Below are 20673 nucleotides of genomic sequence, written 5' to 3'. Positions count from 1 at the left end.
TCTTGATTTTTCAAGTCGTTTTTGCTAACCAAGTTAAAAAATAAATGAAAATTTGTAAATATTAATAAAAAAGACAACAATTTGCATTAATTATTTATTAATTTTCCATTACTTTTCACTAGGTTATGTTGCAGGAAATTTGTTATTTAAGAGGCTACGCTATGTCGAATGTGAGACAACATAATCGAACCACAGTCACGATACGTCTTATTAAATCGATGTAGTTAGAATCATCCGCACGTAAAATTTGGTGCTTTTTCACTGTCACGCTTTTTCGAGACTTCATTGTAGAGAGTTTTATAGTTAACCTGCATAGCCATGCGCTGCAATGATGCATTCTCCTGCACTGCCTTGATGTCATCTACCGCCAGACCGACCTGTCAAGCGAAAAACAAAATTTAAAGGTTTGTTCGCACAATTCTTAAAACGATTTGTTCACACTGTCGGGCAAATATTGCAATTTGAGACCCCCAGATAGTGATCCCATAATTTCTCAGAAAGTTCTAGAACAAGATTGTGTTGGCCACTGACCAAAACAATTTTCAATTTCAATTTCTAAAGGCACTGTGTCAGTAAAAATAATGATAAATTACAGATATAGATATGTGTATTTTTGTATGATATAGCAGTGCTGCGAGCGAAACTATCCAATGGTACTGATAATTACGTCATTAATCCAATTATGGCCCGTACCCCTCATTCAGTCAGAATCAGAACTGAATCAAAACGTTTCCAGAATATTATTATCTTTCAGTACTGATTCAGAAAGTTTATCAGAGTCTGAATCAGAGAATATCAGAGCGAAATGTGGCATGAATTTCTCTGGAAGTTAGGGACGGGGGACAGTTGGCCTAATCTTCACTGTTGACAAATACTTTTGTTGGTCGGACAGAATTATTAACGTAAGCGCACTTGCAAATCGGGAACATTAGCATGTAACACAGATAAAAACAGGTAGGTTGAACAGCATTTGCACTTAAATCAGATACCAAAGTGATATCACAAATTGGATTGAGATCTTGTGCAAATTTGAACGCAAGGCTGGTCACAGTCTACCAAATTTTTGAAAGTCACCAACATTAGTATTCGAATTATAGGTTACTTTTCACAGTTTACCATTTTTCATCAAATAAATCCTATATATTATATGCACGACAGTTTATAAGGCACCATGTTTAACGAAAGGCAAAAATGCATGTTTAAGAGGCCTCTGAAGAGCATGTTTAAGAGCTCTCGAGCAACATGGTCAAGATTGCAAGAGATCGATGACCGAAAAAATTTCTCTCTTAAAAAACCAATGTCCGATAAAGCGCAGATTGAAAGAGAGTCGTTGACAAAATGCCTAAAAATTCAATGACCAATAAACGCAGATGCCAAAAAGTTCATGCGCCGAAACAAAAGCAGGGATGCAAGAACAGTCACTAACCGAAAAATATGCTAAAATTAGAAAACAGGGTAGTGTCCAAAAAAGTTCTGATGTACTACGATTCTTCAAAAGCGCTGATTTTTCTTTTCCCTTCTCTTCTCTTTATAACTGCGAAAGGTATAGCTGAGCGGAGCTATCTTTGGCTTCTTTTATTCGATTTTATTTATTTTGCCAACAAGATGTTTTCCGGCGGCCATATAAGGTTACTCTCCACTTTTTTGGCTTTTGCGAAGTAGGTTTTATTTACTTAGGGAAGTTTTAAGATTTGTCAATTAATTGTTTTCCAACAAATTTTGATCAACATGACGGATCTGAAATTTTGATATCCCTGTTTGCTTTTGATTTCTCCATCTATGTGAGACCTAAATTGTGCTCTCTTGCAGATTTTTAAGCACTCAAAATAGGTTTTTGTTTTTGAACGTGAGGTGAAAACTGTAGCAAGTTTTTTTAAAGTTATTATTTGTTTACAGGAGGTTCTGATAATGCTACTCAAAATATTCTAAGGAAACTTTATTTCTATAGGTGTGTACCACCAATGTAAACAAAACAAAATTGTTTAAAATCCAGGTTAAATAAATAATTAAAAGAAAAATTGCCAGCGTATGGTTTCTTTAATTGAAATTTGTGCTACCTAACAAGACTATAGTCATTTTTGGGACAAAAAGAAACTATTGTTTTTACTCCTTTGTTGTTTTCGAGGGCAGTATTCTAGATCAACATTTATAGGACCATTATAAAGCTGTCAGTCTCTAGAATTGGGCTAACAAGCGAACCTTCGGTACGAAAAATATTTGCGAACAATTTTTCCCTAGAGTGAGTAGATCGTTGTCATATAATTTTAGGGCACTTCAGCATCAGTAACCGGACCTGTCCACTACGCTTTTGTCATCTTTTCAATACAAAAATTTTTTTAAATTAAAATTGTTTCCACTCAGCGAGTTAAGCTAAAGAAGGCCTACTGGTACTGATAATTTTATTGTCAATATGACAAAGCAGAGTCTATTTTTAATTAGGGTTCCGTTTTCCTCTGAGAAGTTTTACAAGCACTGGTCCCATTTTAAAATCAATTATTATCTGTGCACTAGGTTTTCCATGTTTCTGCTCCTATTTTGTTTTTCTTGTGTCTCTTCCCTTTTTTCTCCCGCGGCAAGTAAAATTTGCCTGCTTGATTATTTCAGTTCTCTTTACCAGCACTGAGTGCTATCAAATTTGGCTGGGCTGCCACAGATCACACAATACGGGATCTCTTTATGTATGCCAGTCAAACTTGACAAAAGATATAACAAATCGAAGGCAAAGATATATGCCTAAGATCTGTCTGTGCTATAAGTCTCAATTTAAAGTAGTTGGGGGGCTGAAAGTATTTAATTTATAAAAGAGTAAATATAAAATTATAGCTTACTAATTACCAGTTGTGTAGTGATGAAATGGAGGTGAGCTGTTGGGCGATCGTTCACTTGGGTGTTTCTTCAGTTATGTTATTTGTCGAAAAAGAAAGTTATAAAATTAAATCTGGAATTATTTGTCTAAGTTATTAAACAATTTTGTTCGACTATCTTGTTGTTAAAGTGAAGTTAAATTTTGAGAAAAATGAAAGCAGTTGTCTGCTGCTCGTTTCTGGGAGTGATTTCTGTCTCTCTAATTTTATTCCGTCCCACTTCGCTGAGAGAAACAATTAATTCCTCTCAGCTCCGTTTGGGCCGATAGGGAGCGAATCACAAACTCACGTTCATAGTGAGGTGCTTCTTAATTTTCCTATTGGCCGAGAAGGCAAGAGAATTAACTCTTTTTTATCTCACGGAAAAATTATTGAAACTCCAAAAAATAATAAAAATCTAAAAAGCTGAGAGCATCAATTATTGATTTCGTAGGCGCCTGTTTTCTGCTTTTCCCCTCTTCTAAAACCGCAACAATTATGGTTTTCTTGGGGCTTTTTATGAGACTCTATCGTCTTTTCCCCTGAAGCAATCTGCTTCATCTTTATTGAACTTGGGGGGAAAGATCTGCATTGCAACTGTCAAAAGCAGAAGTAATTTAAATCAAAAGAAACTGTGGTTTTACAGGCCGCCTACGTTCAACAACGTACATTTTCTATACTGGATATAAGCGAGGAGATCCAGGCCTAAAGTTGTGTTATTTAAATAAGTCGAACTGAGTTGTTTAAATACTTGTGTACTGGTAGTCTTAACAAGCGTTAGTTTGTTTAGCGCGCGGCGAAAGAATGGTTAATTAGTGCCTAAATACGTTCGCTCTAATGCGGGATCAATTATCCGTTCATTTGTAACGGCTCTCGTAATACTACAGCTCACCCCGATTTTTAAGATAGAAAAAAAAATGATTAAAAAAAGAAATATATTGCATCGTATATAATTTTATTGCGCTTGAGACATATAAATGAGTTACTACAAGTTCAGACAGTTATGAAATTAATCGCAAAGGGCGATAATGGTATGCTATAAAATTAATCGCAAAGGGCGATAATGTTGTGCTGTATTATTCAAAAAATTCTGGGGGCAAAATGACTGGGCTTGGTACTGGACTGTTTCCGTCGTCCATGATATCAACCACTTCCACTACTTCATCTCCGTCTTCATGCTTTTCGGTATTTGATAGTTCCTTGATTATCCTTTTTTGTTTTCGGTTCTTCTTCTTGAGTTTCGTCAATTCAGAGTTGAGTTGTTGTACTTTTTCAACCAGTTTTTTGTTCTCCACTCCTAAATTCTGATTGGCTGTAGTAATTTCTAAATGCTTTCTTGCATACACTTTGTTAATTTCTTTAACATTACTTTCCTCCGTTTTTTTTACTTGCTGGGAGACGATGTACTGCCTCCGCCAAAAGTCATCGCTTGTTATTTTCTCCTTTTCACTGTTCTATATTTGTAATCTTTCAAATCTAATTTGTAGCTCCTGCAATTCGGTTTCTTTAACAAATAACTCCTGTCGGAACTTGGAATTCTCCGAAATTAGTGAAGCTTGGGTGACTTCTTCGATGGCGTCTGCAGGCGTCGGGAAGGCAGTTAAGTGGGCATAGGGGAAGTTGACATACGAGTCCAGCTGATTGTTTCTGGCGAGGTAAGTGTTCTTTTGGGTATCTCTGTCTTTTATTCTCCAGACGTTTGTTGTTTCTGGTAATGAGAACTCTTTCAAAATAGGCAGGTTTTCAGTTTTCGCAAGAAATTCTTCGCCGGTTGAAATGTTCTGAACCTTAACTTTGTCAGAGATTCTGAACTTATTGGCTTGCATTTTCAAAGTGTACTTCAAGTTCGTCACAAATCTGGGGTTCATGGGATTTACAACGTTTTCCCTAATTTTCTGAATTTTCAAGCAATAGGGGATGTCCTTTCGCTCTTTGTCACTAATGAGGTCATCTATATTTGCCATTTTTCTTATCTTCTCTGCGTGACTGCTTTGTTGATTTCCTGGTGCTGGTCTCTTTCGATCGACTATTCAATTGTTTTGCGGATCATATTGACTCAAAGTTGATGGAGGTGCAATGGTTGTAGTAAATGGAGGCTTTGAAAAAATAGGAGGCTGGGAAGAATGGGTTTGTGTTTGTTCTTGTTGTGTTGTTACTTGTTGATGTTGATTGGAGATTACTACGCTTGCGAGTGTGGGTCTGGTAGTCAATGTGAATGTTTCCTTGTGGGTGATCTAAAATATTTTGATTTTGGTTAGCCTGTGTCATCAATATCACACATTATGGCTTCTTTTCAAGTTTGCAATTGTATTGCTAATATAAAATGTATTCTATTGTAAAAATGTTTTTGTAAGGTTTTGTTGCTAACTGCTTTACTTAAAAATTATAATGCTAAATGCATTTGTTATTAAAGTTTGGTATAAAAGTTTTTGTTTTGCTAAATGCAAAGTTAACTTTAATAAAGGAGGGGGGGCAATAATAACAAAATTTTTATACTTATGCCAGGCGGGCAGCCCTGGCACAAGTACGTCTTTCTCCGCTGCCCGGAGGTGTGAGTCTTGGGGCGTGCGTCACACTAACACGGCTGCAACGACCCGTGCAGCTGGGGAGACAACCTTGCTGAGTTGAAAGAAAGAAATTTTTCGGGTCGTTTTTGGAAATTTCAGTTATCGTGTTAGTGTTCTGAATTATTTAGGTTCAAAAGCCAGGGGGGCAGGCTGGAGAAGGCTGAGGTAACCCCTTCCCGAGGAAAAGTTAAAAGAGAGAAAAAAAAGATCGTTTGTACTTGAGTTGTTTTTGGTTTATTAGACAACGTCGTCTAAAAAATTTTTGCAAATGGGACATTTTTTCTGCTTATTTATGCAGACTCGACAGAATCGGTGTTCGTCATGTTGGGAAAAATGTGGGTGTTTTGTTATTCCTAATTCTGTTTTCATTTTTTTGCATAAATTGCATCGGAAGTAGGATGTGATCAGGACGGGAAGACAAGGTCGAAGACAGATGGGACATTTAGGGTTTGGGTATCTTTTAAAAAGTGCTTTTCTGCAAGGAATACATACATAGTGGGGATTTTCTTTGGGGAATTGCTTGTGTAGTTTTTCTACAATAACGGTTTTTCGTGAACATATAGGGCAGATAATGTCCTTATGGGGATAGAACCAACGGAAACCGTCGAATAGGGATTGTGAAAGACCCATCGAGTGACTGTTATTTTATTTTCCTTATACAAAAACAGGAAAACCTCTGAGAAACTGCAGTAGGATGAGGTTAATAAAAAACGATATTGCAAGCAAGGTAATTAGGGTTAAGATAAATATTTTTGTGGATAGGTCTAGATTGGTCATTTTCCGTATCTGGAGAAAATGGAAAGGAGGTAGTGATTAATAAAAAGGGATATTGCCAATGCGCATAAGAGGACGAAAAGAAGAATGAACAATGTTACGGGATGCATTTTGTCAATTCAATGAGTAGTGTAGAACTAGGGTGAAGGAGGTGATTTGCTCCTGGTAAAAACTGAATTGAATTAGGGATATCGAGTGGATCAAAAATGAAAGCAGGAAAAGAATTTGAATTTTTGGAAGTTTTTGGACGCATTATGTAATTATTTTTTCGCAACGAGGGCATAATTTATAGTCTTCTACGCAAAATTTACAAAAGTTGACGGGCTTGTGATCACTGTGATGAAACGTTTTTGCAACAGAATATTGAAATCTTGTTTGTTTGCAAATATCACATTGAAACCAGTTAAAGATTGAAAAGATAACATTAAATTTAGAGCATTTAGGACAAAAATCGTAGCCCATATCGTTTATAACATATTGGTAACAGAGCAGACACATTACGTGGGGTAGTTCGTTACGGGGGGTTTTCGTGTAATTTCTTGAAAACAATTGTTTCACGTCTGCAGCATAAACAAATTAATGAGACCGGTTTGGATTCTATAGTATTGGTTTCTTTGTCAATTGTATTCATTTTTGAAAGATTGTTATTGGAAGGAATTATGGGATTGGCACAGTTGGGGGATTTGGTTGTTGATTATTTTGGGATTTTATTGTTTGGTCTATTACTAATATAACTATTAACATCAAAAAGTTGAAAGGAATACTTGCAACTACGAGAAAAACGGTTAAAACGAAGGAGAAGGCTGCTGCAATAATCATAAGGGCCATTAATAAAAAATCAAGTACTTTGGGGATAAACATTTTGGATAACTTGTGAAGGTAGTTTTGAATTAAGGATTTTACCACGGGTTGTTTGGGTCAATTGTTTGTTTGCATAAGGGGCATTTAGTAGTTGTGAAGGTCATACACTGCAAACAATATGATTTTTCAGGGTATAGGCTTTTGAAGTGGCTGTGGCAAGTGGATAACTTTTTGATTTCTCGACAAGAATCACACTGGAAATAATGGCAATGACTGATTGTATAAATGGGAGTTACGCAAATGGGGCATTTAGGTTGGTTCCAATATTCAAATAATTCGTTTCTACAAGGAATGCAAGCAAAATGGGGGGGCTGACCATTTGGGTTTTTGTGCAATTTTTTGAATTGACGGCAAGGGAGATAACAAACAGGGCATTCAACTTTAGGGGTTGTATCAATTTGAGGTTGCTGAGACGATATCTTCAGAATGTTTCCCATTATAAGGACAAATTAGAAAGATTCGGGTATACGAGTTCTAATCCATGGTGTTCAAGTTCGTTGGGGATAGTTACATTTAGATCTGCAATAGCAAAAAAGAAATTCCAGTGTTTCTCGTTTGGATAAATGTAATAATGATTAATGGTACCGGTGCTTAAAAACATATAAGTTATCTTGATACATGCTTTATACTGTGTGAAACAAATATTGAACCATCTTTCTACTTTAACAATTTTAATTTTTTCCTTACCAATAAACAAAATCATTTTAGTTTTAACAATTTGGAAAGAAATGAGGGGAAAAGAACAAATTGATCAGAAAAAAAGGATAGAATAAAATAAAGAAGAGGAAAGGAGGAAAAAAAAATTTTTTTTGGAGAGCAAATTATGTAAAACAAATTACTTTACTGAAGAGCGCCCAAGTTGACTGGGAAGTGCTCTTCGATATCGATGAGTGCGAGAAAGAATTCCCAGTGCATCATTCCCATGGTGACTCGAGTAGAACCCTCACATCCACGTTCGTAGTCAGTATAATGTATGATTATACAGGGCTTTATTTCTGCAGTGGGAGTTTCAATGAATGATTTCTCGAGGGATTCTACTTTGACTAGTCGCTCACCAAAGTGGAACAGCATTATAGGAGATCTAAATTAAAAGGGATTTTGGAACCATTTAAAGCTTGGGATACATTTATGAAGAAAGTCCAATAGGGGGAAGATGGTGTTAAGATGATGATTCCATCAGTCCAAGTGTTTAAATATTCAAAATGGAGTATTAGTTGTGGTATAACTCTGTTACTTTTTGTTGTCACAAATGATTTTTCAAAAAATTGAATTTGTATAAGGCAATTTTGGTATGAGAATATCATTGCTGTTTTTTAATTGTTAATTGTTTCCAATTCTTTAGTAATGAAATCGTTTTGAGAAGAATCACTTTTCGGCAATTCAAAATAAAGATTGTGAGGTACACAGTTTGGGTTTTCTAGAATAAAGAGGAAGAATTTCCAATGAACTGAAAGAGGATTAATACTTATTAAACAAAATTTTTCACTTTGGATTTCTTTGAGCGTTACTAGCATAGTAGGTACAGGAGTTGGGTATGCATCAAAAGATCGTTGAATTTTTTGTAACTCTACAAATTTATTGTTAACTGCAAATATCATAGTTTAGAATGATACCTAAGCAATGTAGATTGGATGTTGTACTTGAAATACCGAGTTCTCTTTGAATGCTAGAAAAATGGTGAATTCGGCGAACTGAGGATGAGTAATGAAAATAGTTAAAAGTCTGTAAATATTTGTCATGGGTTTTTTTGCGAAAGTCATTATACTTATAGCGGAAACATAGTATACGGCTAATAGCTCAAAATTTTGGTTTCCGATTCTGATTTGTAAGTTTCTATTAGTTAAATGAATCATGTTGCTGATCTAGCTCATTTGGCAGACTATTAGGGTCGAATTGTGCTAAATACACGAAATAACTCCAATACAACGAATGAGGGGTTAAAATCACAGTATCGTTTTCCCAAATGTCCCAAAACTCAAAATTTATAACGATTTGAGGGAAAATGTCTCCGTGATTTTCTTCAAAAGTTTTCTTTATTTGATAAATTGTAACGAGTCTATCTTGAAACAAAAAGTACATTAATGGAAGCGTTTTAGTTGTTAATTAACTTATTGTTCTTCATTTCAAAACTATGTATAAAAGTATGTAAATGTAAAAAAAGGATAAAAAAGGGTGTGTCAATTATTTCTGAAAAAAGGATTATTGACAACGATTGATAATTATAGTTAATATATCAATCGGATTCACTGCAGCAAAATCGGAGTAGGGGAAGAGTGCAGGCAATAGCTAGATAGATATAGTTGCGATTACATAGTTGAAAATGGATTATAAGAATTAAAAAGCAAGGAAGGAATCCACACATGTCTCTTACAGGAAGAGTCAAAGTCTAATAATATTTTTCTTCAGACGCTTTGAAACAATTTTGTATTCGACTCCAATGTTTACAAAAGTAATTGTGTCATCAATCAGGGCTCTTAACAATGAGAAGTATTGAAAATTTGAATGCGGTACGTCCAAGTCTATAATGTCACTGAAGTAGAAAGATGCAACTCTAATAGTTACAGTAGTTTTTAAATCGGAAAGACTTGAGGATAATATCTGTCCGGTGTATTGTCCAAATCGAATGAATAAAGCGTTAGGCTGTTTTATGAATTTGGGTTGCATAGCATAGCATCCTTGAGGTGTATCTAAACAAGATATTAATTAACTTATAGAGTCCAATACAAATAATTTTTTTTATTTTTGAGACAAATTATTTTTTTATGAAAAAGATGATTTTTTTATTAACAGCTTTAAGGAGGTGCCACCACACTTCAAATGGTTGCATCATTTTGTGGTTGTGGTTGATGTGACGCCAGATTTGGGTATTCTACTTTATTATTTTCTGTATGACAATGCTCATCAATTTTATTTTCTCTTGGTTGATCCTCAACGCATTTGTAAGTTTTTTCTATTGTGCTGTAAGGTTGATAATTACTAAGCGGTAAAAAATGATTGTTGTTCTGTGGGGCCGACGGTTTGGTTTCGTTAGAGAATACCGGTGTAAAGAACGATAAGATACAAAGATTATATGTTGCTCCTAATAGAATTTTCCAAAAACCCATTGTTTTGTTGGATATTTTGTGGATTTCGAACGCTCTTATGATTGTTACGATTACATCAGTTAAGAATTTTATGCACAAGAAACAAGCAAAATAAACTCCAATTTTTTCCAGATAAAAAGTGATGATTCCAAAAGTGCCTTTGAACTGGTCTGTAAAAAATGTAGGTGAAAGAAGAGAATCTAGATAAATTTGTCTGTTAATTCCCATTGCCGACGCATAGATATCTTTTTGAGAATAGTCTATGCTTCTTCCTTCTAGAACTTCTCTTGAAATTTTTGTCAAAACAGATTTTGAAGCTTCCGAATGCAAGATATTGTCCCAAAACGATATAAGTTGATTTGGTGTGTAAATTCCGGCACGTTGCGATTCGTAACCGGTAAATTTTGGAATAGAACTAATAACTCTTGAAGAGAATATTTTTGGCGGTTGTAAAGGAACAGGTGCTGGCATCAAATGGTACCATGAATTTTCATTATCAATATCTAATTGGTAGGCATTTTTGTAGCCTCCAACACAATCTACTTCGTTTGCAAAAGGGTAGGTTTGTCGAGTAATTGGGTCGACGAACATTGTCCTACCATCATAATGAATAGGAATCCTATCATAACACTGTTCAAGAACCTGAAGTGGTGAGTTTCGTTTTGGACAGTGGTACAGCCAACCTATGCTACCATCTGTGTCTAAGAACATCGAGCGGTTGCCGGTTAACATATATCCAGCTAAACGATTGTTTTGGATAGCCTGCATTAGTATCATTTGTTTTTGAGTTCGATCAAGTTCGCATTGTTCTATGACCAAACCTTTCCATGCTTGTTTTATTTGCATGTAATTATGATATATGACAAAATCCATCTTTACCGCAAGGTTAAGATCATAGTCTAACTTGTCTTTGTCTAAGTGTTCCCATGCAACAAAACCATTGTCGGATGTTCGGATCTGTTCATCTGAAGGCTTCCTATTAAACCCATTTACACTTAGGCTATTGTCAGGTTCAACACGAAGTTTATGAAAAAATTGTTGAGTTTTTGTTTTATAAGGTTTGCCAGTCTTCATATTAAATCCGCCTTTATAAGAAACATATAAAGAATCTAAATTTGTTCTGTAAATAAATTCTGGTCTCCACACACCTTTTCTTTTTCATCAATTACTCTAATTTTTATGTCCATTTCAGCAGGAGAATACGTTCCTGGTCCTTCATAGGGCGTCTCCGATTTTTCATCACTCACTATGAAATACTGTACGTTACCAAGTTCGTTTTCATGTTTTAGCATTTTTGCGTTTTGTGAAAATCTTTTAGTAACTATACAATTTTCCGGTGCCTCCCAATTGTATGCAAAGGGGTCGAGTGATGTCGAATGACAACCTCCTTCTGAGAGGGCACAAGGAAGTTTTAGTCCTTGACTGTTATAGACAGTTCTGTCATTAAGATCAATATCGAGTACAGTTTCTTGCATCAGGGTTTCAAAAGAGAAATGTTTAATTTGACCACGATTATCACAAGATGTTGATGATTCACCTTCAAGATCAACTCCCTGGTTTTTATAGGAGACAGTTTTTATTCCATGTTTTATGTCAATTTCCATGTCATCATCGTCAAATTCAGTAACAGTAATTTTTCCAGTTTTATTAGCATTTAGGCATTGTTCGGGTGAAACAATAATATCGTATGTTATTATTGGAGCGTTGTGTACAATTGATGAATGGGAAAACATACCACAATTATAACGAATGAGCATTGCAGTGACTTTGCACATAAGAGCTTTAACAAAGGTCCGATATGACCGTTGATAAAGTGTTACATGTGTATCAACCATCTGAATGTTTTCGGGTGTAATTTTGCAAGGAGAAACTTGTGTTAAAGCATACATTTTATTTTCTTTCATTTTAGAACAGTCATAATGAATGACCCTAAGTTTGTTAGATACGTCATTAATATCCTCAGTAGCGTTAATAACTATAGAAAGAGTACAAAAGTAGAAAAGACTTATAAGTAAATAAGAAAAATACAGTTTTTCAAAACAAGGATATCTTTTCATCCTGTTCTTTTTTAGCGCTTCAAGTCGGGAATTAAGGCTATGAGTTGTAGTAATAGGCACTGCCAGTAAATGTTGACTGGATTTATTGCTACCTAAAACAAAGTTAAGTAAATCCGGCTTGATAGCGTGATGGCGGCTTGGCCGAGCGACTAGAAGTTCGCCTATTATTATTATTATTATTTTCTAAAGTTTGTAAATTAGAAGGTCCTTGTTCCGATGTATTAGGGCGGAGAGGACTTAAATTAGGGTCTAGAGGTATTCTAGAATTGTGCTGTGGGCAAGGAGTTGAACTTCTTGTTCGACTACCGCTAGGTAAGTGTGTTTGGACTGGAGGTGGGTTATTACGACCACCTGAACTTGCTTCGTTGAATCCAGAATCGAAATTGGTAGGTGTTTGGTCAGGGTCGAAGTTCTGCACAGGGGAGTCTCTTCGAATGAAATTATCCACGGGGAAATATTCGGTGTTAGTGGGGCTTTGGAAGGAGAATTTAGTCAAAGGACTATTGAGTTTATTCATCTGACTTGTCATTAGATTATTATAAAATGTGTCACAATTATTTTTATCTATACCATACTCTAGGGTTAACTCTGGTATAGTTTCAGTAGCTGGGTAGTACTCGACTAGGTGATTTCTATGAGCGACCTTCCTGGTGGCCGGGTTGCTATCTAAAGTTAATTCATAGTTAACATTGTTTAGTTTTTTTTCTACAGTATAAGGACCTGATCTTAGTTCATGTGGTTTTTTTGACTTTCCTAACTCAATTTGATGGTTTTCCATTAGAACTTTTTGTCCAACCTCAAGTGGCTTGCCTAATTTGTGTTTGTTTCTATGTTTATGTGCGCGGTTATTGTTTTCTAAGCTCTTTTTATAAGCGTTATTGTATATTTGTTTGAATTGTTTTTCTCGCATAAGCAACGAATTGTTAATAGTCGGTTTTAGAAGTTTGTCAATTTCGGTGTTTTTTGAAGTTTGCAAGGTATGCCTGTGAAGAGGCAGGTCTTTGCAAAACTCGGAAGAGCATGTGAGTTGTGAGTTTCGTAGGAGTCCTAACTTAAGTGACAGAGGTATCTGTGGTTTTTGTCCGAACACAATTTCATAAGGTGAAATTCCAGTACTAGCATTTGGAACCGTGTTATGAGAAAAAGCAAATTTTGGTGCCAGTTCGTCCCATTTACCTCGAGTTTGTTCTAGAAAAATTCGGAAATGTGCTCCTAGATGTTTGTTTTGGATCTCGACTTTACCATTAGTCCAAGGCGCATAAGCAGTTCGAGGTGCGGGTGTTATACCTAATTCATGAATGTAACTCGCAAAATCTTGGTTCATGAATGCCGAACCCTTATCATAAACAAGTTTTTGTGGTATTCCAAAAGACAAGATGAACTTTTCTAAAGCTTTTATGGTGTCTACTGCGTCTGTGGAATGTACGGGGTATACTTGAATGAAACGTGAAAATGAATCGACAATAACTAAACAATGGTGTTTACCGTTCGATGGAGGATTTAAAGGTCCTTTGTGATCAATATGGACCGTATGAAAGGGGAATGGGACTGTATCAGTCCATTTTTCGAGAGGTGCCTCGTGGATGTCTTTCCGTTTTTGTTTATTTTTTTGGCATTCAAGGCAATCAGCAATTAGGTTTTCAATCCATTTATACATTCCGGGCCAATAAAAAAATCGTTTTACATTAGCAAGTGTTTTATCTAAACCTACATGACCTGACAGTTCACAATGAGCTAGCTGAAAAACTTTAAAGAACAAGGACAGTGGTACACAAATTTTTAAGTATTCAATATCTGGCTCGTCTGTTTGTTTTTGAATACATAAGATGTTGCCTACAAAACTCAGTTTTTCAAAGTTATTAATGTATGACATTATGGCTTTAGATTGTCGGAATTCAATTTTCTTTTCATCTTTGTTATTGTTCGTTCTTAATTGACGAATTTGTTGTATTACTGGATCTTTTAATTGTTCTTGACAAATTACTGATGTATTTAAATCAACTTCTTTAGAGAAGGTTGTCAGTTTATCAATGAGTTCTCTTGCATCTTTTATTTTTGGATTTTCGGGAAGTTTTTTGCTAATTCGGTTTTATCTATACAAGTGCTATTTTTCACGAGAAAAACTTTATCGTATTCTAGAGGGAATCTGTACTCCGAGTCTGTGGTATTAGTTTGATCAATGTAGAGTTTGTCAAAATCTAATTCCGGTGACTGGTTCTCATTGAACAATTCAAATTCCGAAATTGGGTCAAAATTTTGTTCGGTTATCCCTTCATCAGGGTAGGAATCAATTTCTGTATAATGATCAGACGTTTCGTCTTCCTCCTGTTCTGATACAGGGGTTATTTCATGTTTGCGGTGACGCCTATAGTGGTTAATTGATGAACCATACGAGAAATCTTCCGAAATATTGTTTATTGAGCAAAGTCTGTTTTGATTATTGTCGTACTTTTGCTTTACCATTTTGTCATTTTTGAAAATGAATTTGTCGATACCCGTTATGCTTTGTTTTAGGATTGGAAAAAAGTCATCTGCTGGTCCCTTTTCATTATCACGCAAAATGAAGTATTTTTCCTCGTTACCATGCTCGTCGTAAAAACTAATGTCTTTTGGTATCTTTTTGTGTTTAAGTTGATACTTGTCCAGATCTTTAAGTTTTACATTGCAACTTAGGATGTCGGGAAAAGCTAAGTTTTTTCCTTCAGTCCAAATAATTTTCAAGTTCTGAAATTGAGATATTACTAACTGGTATCTAAAAAACCTGTGAGAGAGTTTTCCTCTTCTACCCCATAGATACATTAAAGGCTTATGGTCGGTGTACACATATACTGGATGGGGAGAACCAATTAGGTAAAGCTCATAAGTTTGTAGTGCAGATATTACACCGCAAAGTTCGCGTGCTGTGGTGCTCATTTTTTGTTCCTCTTTAGTGTAAATTCTAGAGTTAAAAGACACTATTCGTTTCCCTTCTGGAAATTCTTGAACGAGAATTGAGCCTACTCCTATAGAAGAAGCGTCTACATGTACGTGGAAAGGGTATTTAGTATCCGGTATTGCTAAGATAGTATCTTCGCTAATTCTGTTTTTAATGTCGTTAAACAGTTTTTCATGTTCCGTTGTCCAGACAAATTTAGTTTCTGTGCGGGTTAGGTCATAAAATGGTTTGCAGTCAACATGCAAATTTTTGATGTACATGCTGTAGAATCCTAAGCAACCTAGAACTCTCATGACATCACGTTTGTTTTCAGGCGACTTAAGTGCTTTTAAATCTGCTACTCGCTTCTTGACTGGTTGTATCCCATCTTTACCTACTACATGTCCCAAGAACTGTACTTTCCTAAGGAAAAATTTAGTCTTTTCAGGTTGAGCTTTCAATCCTGATTTCCTTAAAAGTTCATGGTACTTGTCAATTATTTTAAACATTTCGGTTTCATCTTGCGCTTGCATGATGGTGTCATCAATGTAGGTTATAGCTTGTTTTTTTCTAATTAATGGTGCAAAATGGATAGTCATTATACGACTGAAGAAGTTAGGTAGACCGCATAGGCCGTAAAATCCGCGTTCAAATGTGTATTGCTTTGGACCAATTACAAAACTTACCAGCTGTTTGGTTTCCTCAGTTAGAGGGACTTGGTTATAGGCAGAACAAAGATCACTGGTTGTGAAGAAATTACCTTTTAATCTAGTTAATAGACTTCCGATTGGTTCGAGTGGCCATGAATATCGACTAAGGTCTGTTATTGAATTCAGATATCGGGCATCTATAACCAGTTTTACTGTGTTCCCCTTGGGTAGGATTATGATTGGATTAATAAATTCTGATCCCATTTCTTTATCATTACCCATTTCCCGGATTATACCTGTTTTACACAGTTGTTCCAAAAGGTTTTCCAGTTTTTCCTGATAATGTAATGGTACTTTGGATGGTCTTTGTTTTGTCAAAGTTGAATTAGGTAAAAGTTTAACATGAAACTTTTGTTTTATCTTTCCAACATCGTATTTGTGTTGAGAGTAAACGTCTTTATTTTTAGTTAAAGTCCTCAGTAACTTGTCTAAGTTTTTGTCATTGATATCAGCTTGACTGAAATCAAATTTTTTGAGAAACGCTTGATTGGTTTTGTCAAATCTGTTAAGTTTTTCTTTGGGAAGTTCAACGGGTCTGATGTTCTCATCAGTTGTTTCTAATTGTGGCTTAAGATCCTTGAGGTCGTCGCTAAAGTCTGTTTCTAATTCGTAGTTGTTAGTAAAATCTTGTTGCCTTTTTCGCTTTTCTGTTTTCTTTTGTTTTTCAGAAGTTTTGCTTGCACAGAAATTTTGAATTTTTGAAATTTTTGGACCTTGTTTTTCACTAACATGGAATATTTGATCCCAATTAGTGTCACTATTCATTAGGTGGTTTATGAATGCAACGTTGTCAACTACAGAAAATTCTGGGTCTTGTCGAATTTCAATGTCTTCTAAAGTGTGCCCAATAGGACCCTTTTGGATGACAACCTTGTTGTTTTGAGGATTGTTTAGCATTATTGGTAATTCCTTTTCTTTTCTAAAACACTGAACGTTGTAGGTATAAATTCCTTGAGCTTGCAGTTCACTTCCAATTACGAAGGAGGTTCCCTTTCTGAAGAATTCATTCGGTGGTCTAATCGATATTACTCGAGTTGATTTTGGTGCTAATGGTAGTTGCTGGTCAAGAGTTACAATTTTGTAAGAGCTAATGTATGGATAGCTTTTCGTTTGGTATCTAGATAATGTGACGGCTACTTCAGGGTAAGTTTTTAAATCAATTTTTGGAGTGGTTAGGTCAATAGACTTTACTGTAGATTCAAGGAAATCCATTCCCAACAAATTCGGCTTGCAACCATCTTTGGCTGACACCCATGTGGTAACTTCCATTTGATACTTTCCTTCAATGTCGAAAGAAGTTTTGAAAGTAATTTGACCTAGAAGTTTTAGTTTCTCACCATTAACCGCTAAAGTATGATTTTTTGAAGCTTTCATCTCAATGTGTTGTAATTTACATAGTTCAAGATAAGTGTGGTAATTAATTATAGAGCTTGATGCTCCTGTGTCCAATAAAAACTGTGTTTCTAAGCCGTTATTTTTATTTTTGTCTCCGACGGATTGGTATAAATTAATATAAATATGTGAGTAACTTGCTTTGTTATCAGTAGTGTTTATGAACGGAGACCTGTCTAGTTTAAATACTCGTCGTTGTGATTCTCATTATTGTAATAGTCTCTGGAAGTTTCACTGGTAAAGTGAACTCGAGGGCTTCGCCCTTCACTGTTAACTCTTGAATGAGTATTATTGTTTTGTCGAGTAGGTGTCCTATCCCGGTCATGGTCTCTACTCCTATCACGATATCGATTATCTGATCTTGGAGGACCGGTGCTTTGTCTATCCCTACTATTTTGCCTATTGTTATCTCTGTAAGAGTTGTTTCGATAGTTATTTTGTCATTCCTGTGATCGGTTATCGTAAGAAGATGATCGATAATTGTTTGAAGAGTTTGATGGGTACGGTGATCGATGTCGGTAGTCTGACCTAAAGTTGTTTTGATAATTGGATTGATTTTGGTTATAACTATTTCTATGTCTGTCCCTAGAATTTTGATTGTCATAATTGTTTGATTTGTAATTTTGTTGACCTGGTGAATGGCTCCTACTACGTTTATAATTATCTGTGAACTTTTCTCGTTGTTGAGGTGGGTTTCGGTTTTCGTTTTTAAAGTCCTTATACTTAAAGCAGAAAGCTATTGTGTGACCTGAACGTTTGCAAAACTTGCAGAATCTAGTCTGGTTTTGTTTGAATCTGGGATTGTCGTTGTTGTATGTGGCGTTTATTTTATGATCTTTCATTAGATTTGCAAATTCTGTGTGTTGGTTTTTTAACCCTTCTATTTCTATTTTATTGTCGATACTACTTGAGGCAGTACCCGTGAATTCACTGCTAACAGAAAAACTTAAGTCTTTAGTTGCTACATGATCCTGTAATTGTTGCCAAGTTGTAGCTGGGTTTTCTATTAACCGCTGATGTGCCTTTTGCTTGAGTGTAGGTGGCGTTAATCCTCTTACAAAGTACTCCATACACTTAGCGTTACGCTGGTCGTTGTTAAAATCTGGATCTGGCCATCCTTTTTCAACTGCTTTTGTTACTCGGTGTGTATAGCTTTTTATCAACTCATCTGGTTGCCTTTTAATACTCTCGACTTCAATTCTTTTCCTATACTTGTCTTTTGCATCAGTAAAACGGGTAATGAACTGATTTCTAACTTCGTTCCATGCTAAACCTGGTGCTAAGGTTTCAAACCATTGGGCTGCGGGCCCACGCAAAACCGAACCAAACAACGCTTTTTGTCTAGCGTCGTATGCGGCTTGCAAATCAGCATCCGCAGGATCTCTTGTTCCTAGTGAGAATTGGATTTTTCTTTGTATTAAACTAAAGAATTCCTGGGCATCTTCAGATGGGTCTAAACCTGTAAATTTCTCTAACGCTATGTCGGGGTACGCAACAACGTTCGCTGCCATGTTTTATTTTAGTGTACGAAAAGAATATTTTATACGAAAGTATTATTAGTTGGGTAATTAGTGTAGAAAATATTTTTGTTATAACAATTATGTAATAAAACGCTAATACAAAGGTAGAAAGTTGAACTGTTTGTTTTGTGTTATGAATTTTATTTGTTTAGGACCGTTTAATGATTGTATTTTAAATTCAAAGTTTTTGCCGTTATCAGTACTAAAAATTTCAACCCAAGAGTAAATATCGGTTTGCTCAACGGTAAAATTTAATAACCAAGGATAAGTGCTTTCAGAGTGTTTAAATTCAACAGAGTATTGGTGAAATCTGTTTATTTTTGAAAATCTAATTTGTGTGACAAATTCTGTTTTTATAAGTAATTTAACTCTATCTGGTAAACTCGGATCGTCAGGAGAAACGTTGATGTATTTTGGTTTAAAAATTTTTAAGATTTGTAAACCAAACGGGGGAATTTTATTTTGGTGGCTCATCCACACACAAGATGATAACGTTTATGCTAATTCTATCACACTGTTCTGATTTCTTAGAGCACACAAAAGTTCCTTAAAGTTTGGGTTGGTCCACTTGTAAGTTATGTAGATTTCAGTTTCTGTTTCGCTAGAAGAGTGATGGTAAATGCATAAAAAGTTTCTGTTCTTGTCAGTTAAATAATATGAAACTTTGCCTATTTTGTTATGTACTTTAATACTTATATTTAGATCTTGAACGTTTACTTTAATATATGACATATAAATAACATAGAACAATTGTTTTTGTTGTTTTATTAATGTATTTTTGTATGAAATTACACAGAAGACAGTATAAAAACGTTTAGTACGGGATGTTTAGTACATCAGTAGTAGTATTTTTGTAGCTATTATTGTGTTTAAATATTGTTTCTTAAGTGCTTGAGTCTGTTAATGACCGTATTTTAACATGAGACAACAACTTTTCTATGATAAATTTGTGTACAAATTGGGTTAAAAAGGCTAGTTTACGCTCTTTTAATTAATTATTGGCTAAATTTTCTGTGGGAATCTCGATCACACTGTTTTTAGTTTTTAACAAAGTTAGTAAATTCTGAAAATTAGGGTTCTCAGATGCATAAGTTATACAAAAATCAGCGGGAGAATTATGTTCAAACACGTAGAAAATAGCTAAGAAAGTAATTCCGTCAGTAATAAACCGTGTTATTTTACCCCTTCTAGTGTTTTCTATTGCTGTTAGATTAAGATGTTCTACAATAATTATTCCAGTTTGGTCCATGCACTGTTTAAAACCTCTATTGGTGAAATTTTTATTGTGAAACCGGTTAAAATGGGGGAATTCTCATCAATTTATGTTATTTTCAGGCTAAAAATCTATGTTGGGGGGATAAAATTTAGTTTAAAACCCGTTATTCTTTGTTAAATTTGAGCCTTATTGAGATTTATGTGGTAAAAACTTGGTTAGAATATACTAATTTTGTGTAAAAATGACGTTAATATGGCTATTTTCTTGAGTAATATTGGTTAAAATTGAATAAGAATGATGTTTTTAAGGCTTAAATGTGATTAGTATCCGTTAAATTATGATAAAAGTAACGTTAATTTTGTTAAAATCTGGTTAATATTTGAGAATTTAGGTCAAAATGATGTTTATTTGGTTAAAATTTGATTAATATTACCCCACCCGGGTCAAGTAATTGATAAAACAGAGTGAATATTCAACTAAGGAAGGCTTAAATTTAACCAAAATTGGGTTAGTTAATGTGAAAATGCAACAACGTGTGCTTAAATGTGTAGAAAATTAGATATAAATTACACTAAACACTAATTGGGGGGATGAATTCTGGTTAAATTTACGTTAAATTGTTTGAAAATGCTATATTTTGGTCAAAAATTCAGTAAAAATTAGACATATGTTACTCTAAATATGATTTGGGGGGATGATTTCTGGTTAAAAATCGGCTATTTAGTGTGAAAATGCT

At 35.0% G+C, this 20673-nt stretch overlaps 1 protein-coding gene across 1 annotated transcript in view; it reads right to left on the bottom strand.

The window, feature by feature from the left end:
* The window catches only part of LOC142341062 (transient receptor potential cation channel subfamily A member 1 homolog), a 77291-nt gene that overhangs the window by 3585 nt on the left and 53033 nt on the right, over positions 1-20673 (bottom strand). The window contains exon 16 of the mRNA XM_075391906.1: positions 309-377. Coding sequence (XP_075248021.1) covers positions 309-377 — 69 coding nt within the window. The remainder of the gene's footprint in view (positions 1-308; positions 378-20673) is intronic.

This window comes from Convolutriloba macropyga, chromosome 6, assembly GCF_964194025.1.
Source record: "Convolutriloba macropyga chromosome 6, txConMacr16.3, whole genome shotgun sequence".
In the NCBI taxonomy this organism is placed as follows: domain Eukaryota; kingdom Metazoa; phylum Xenacoelomorpha; order Acoela; family Convolutidae; genus Convolutriloba; species Convolutriloba macropyga.
Note: the sequence above shows the minus strand (reverse complement) of the source record. Positions and strands in the feature narration are given on the sequence as shown.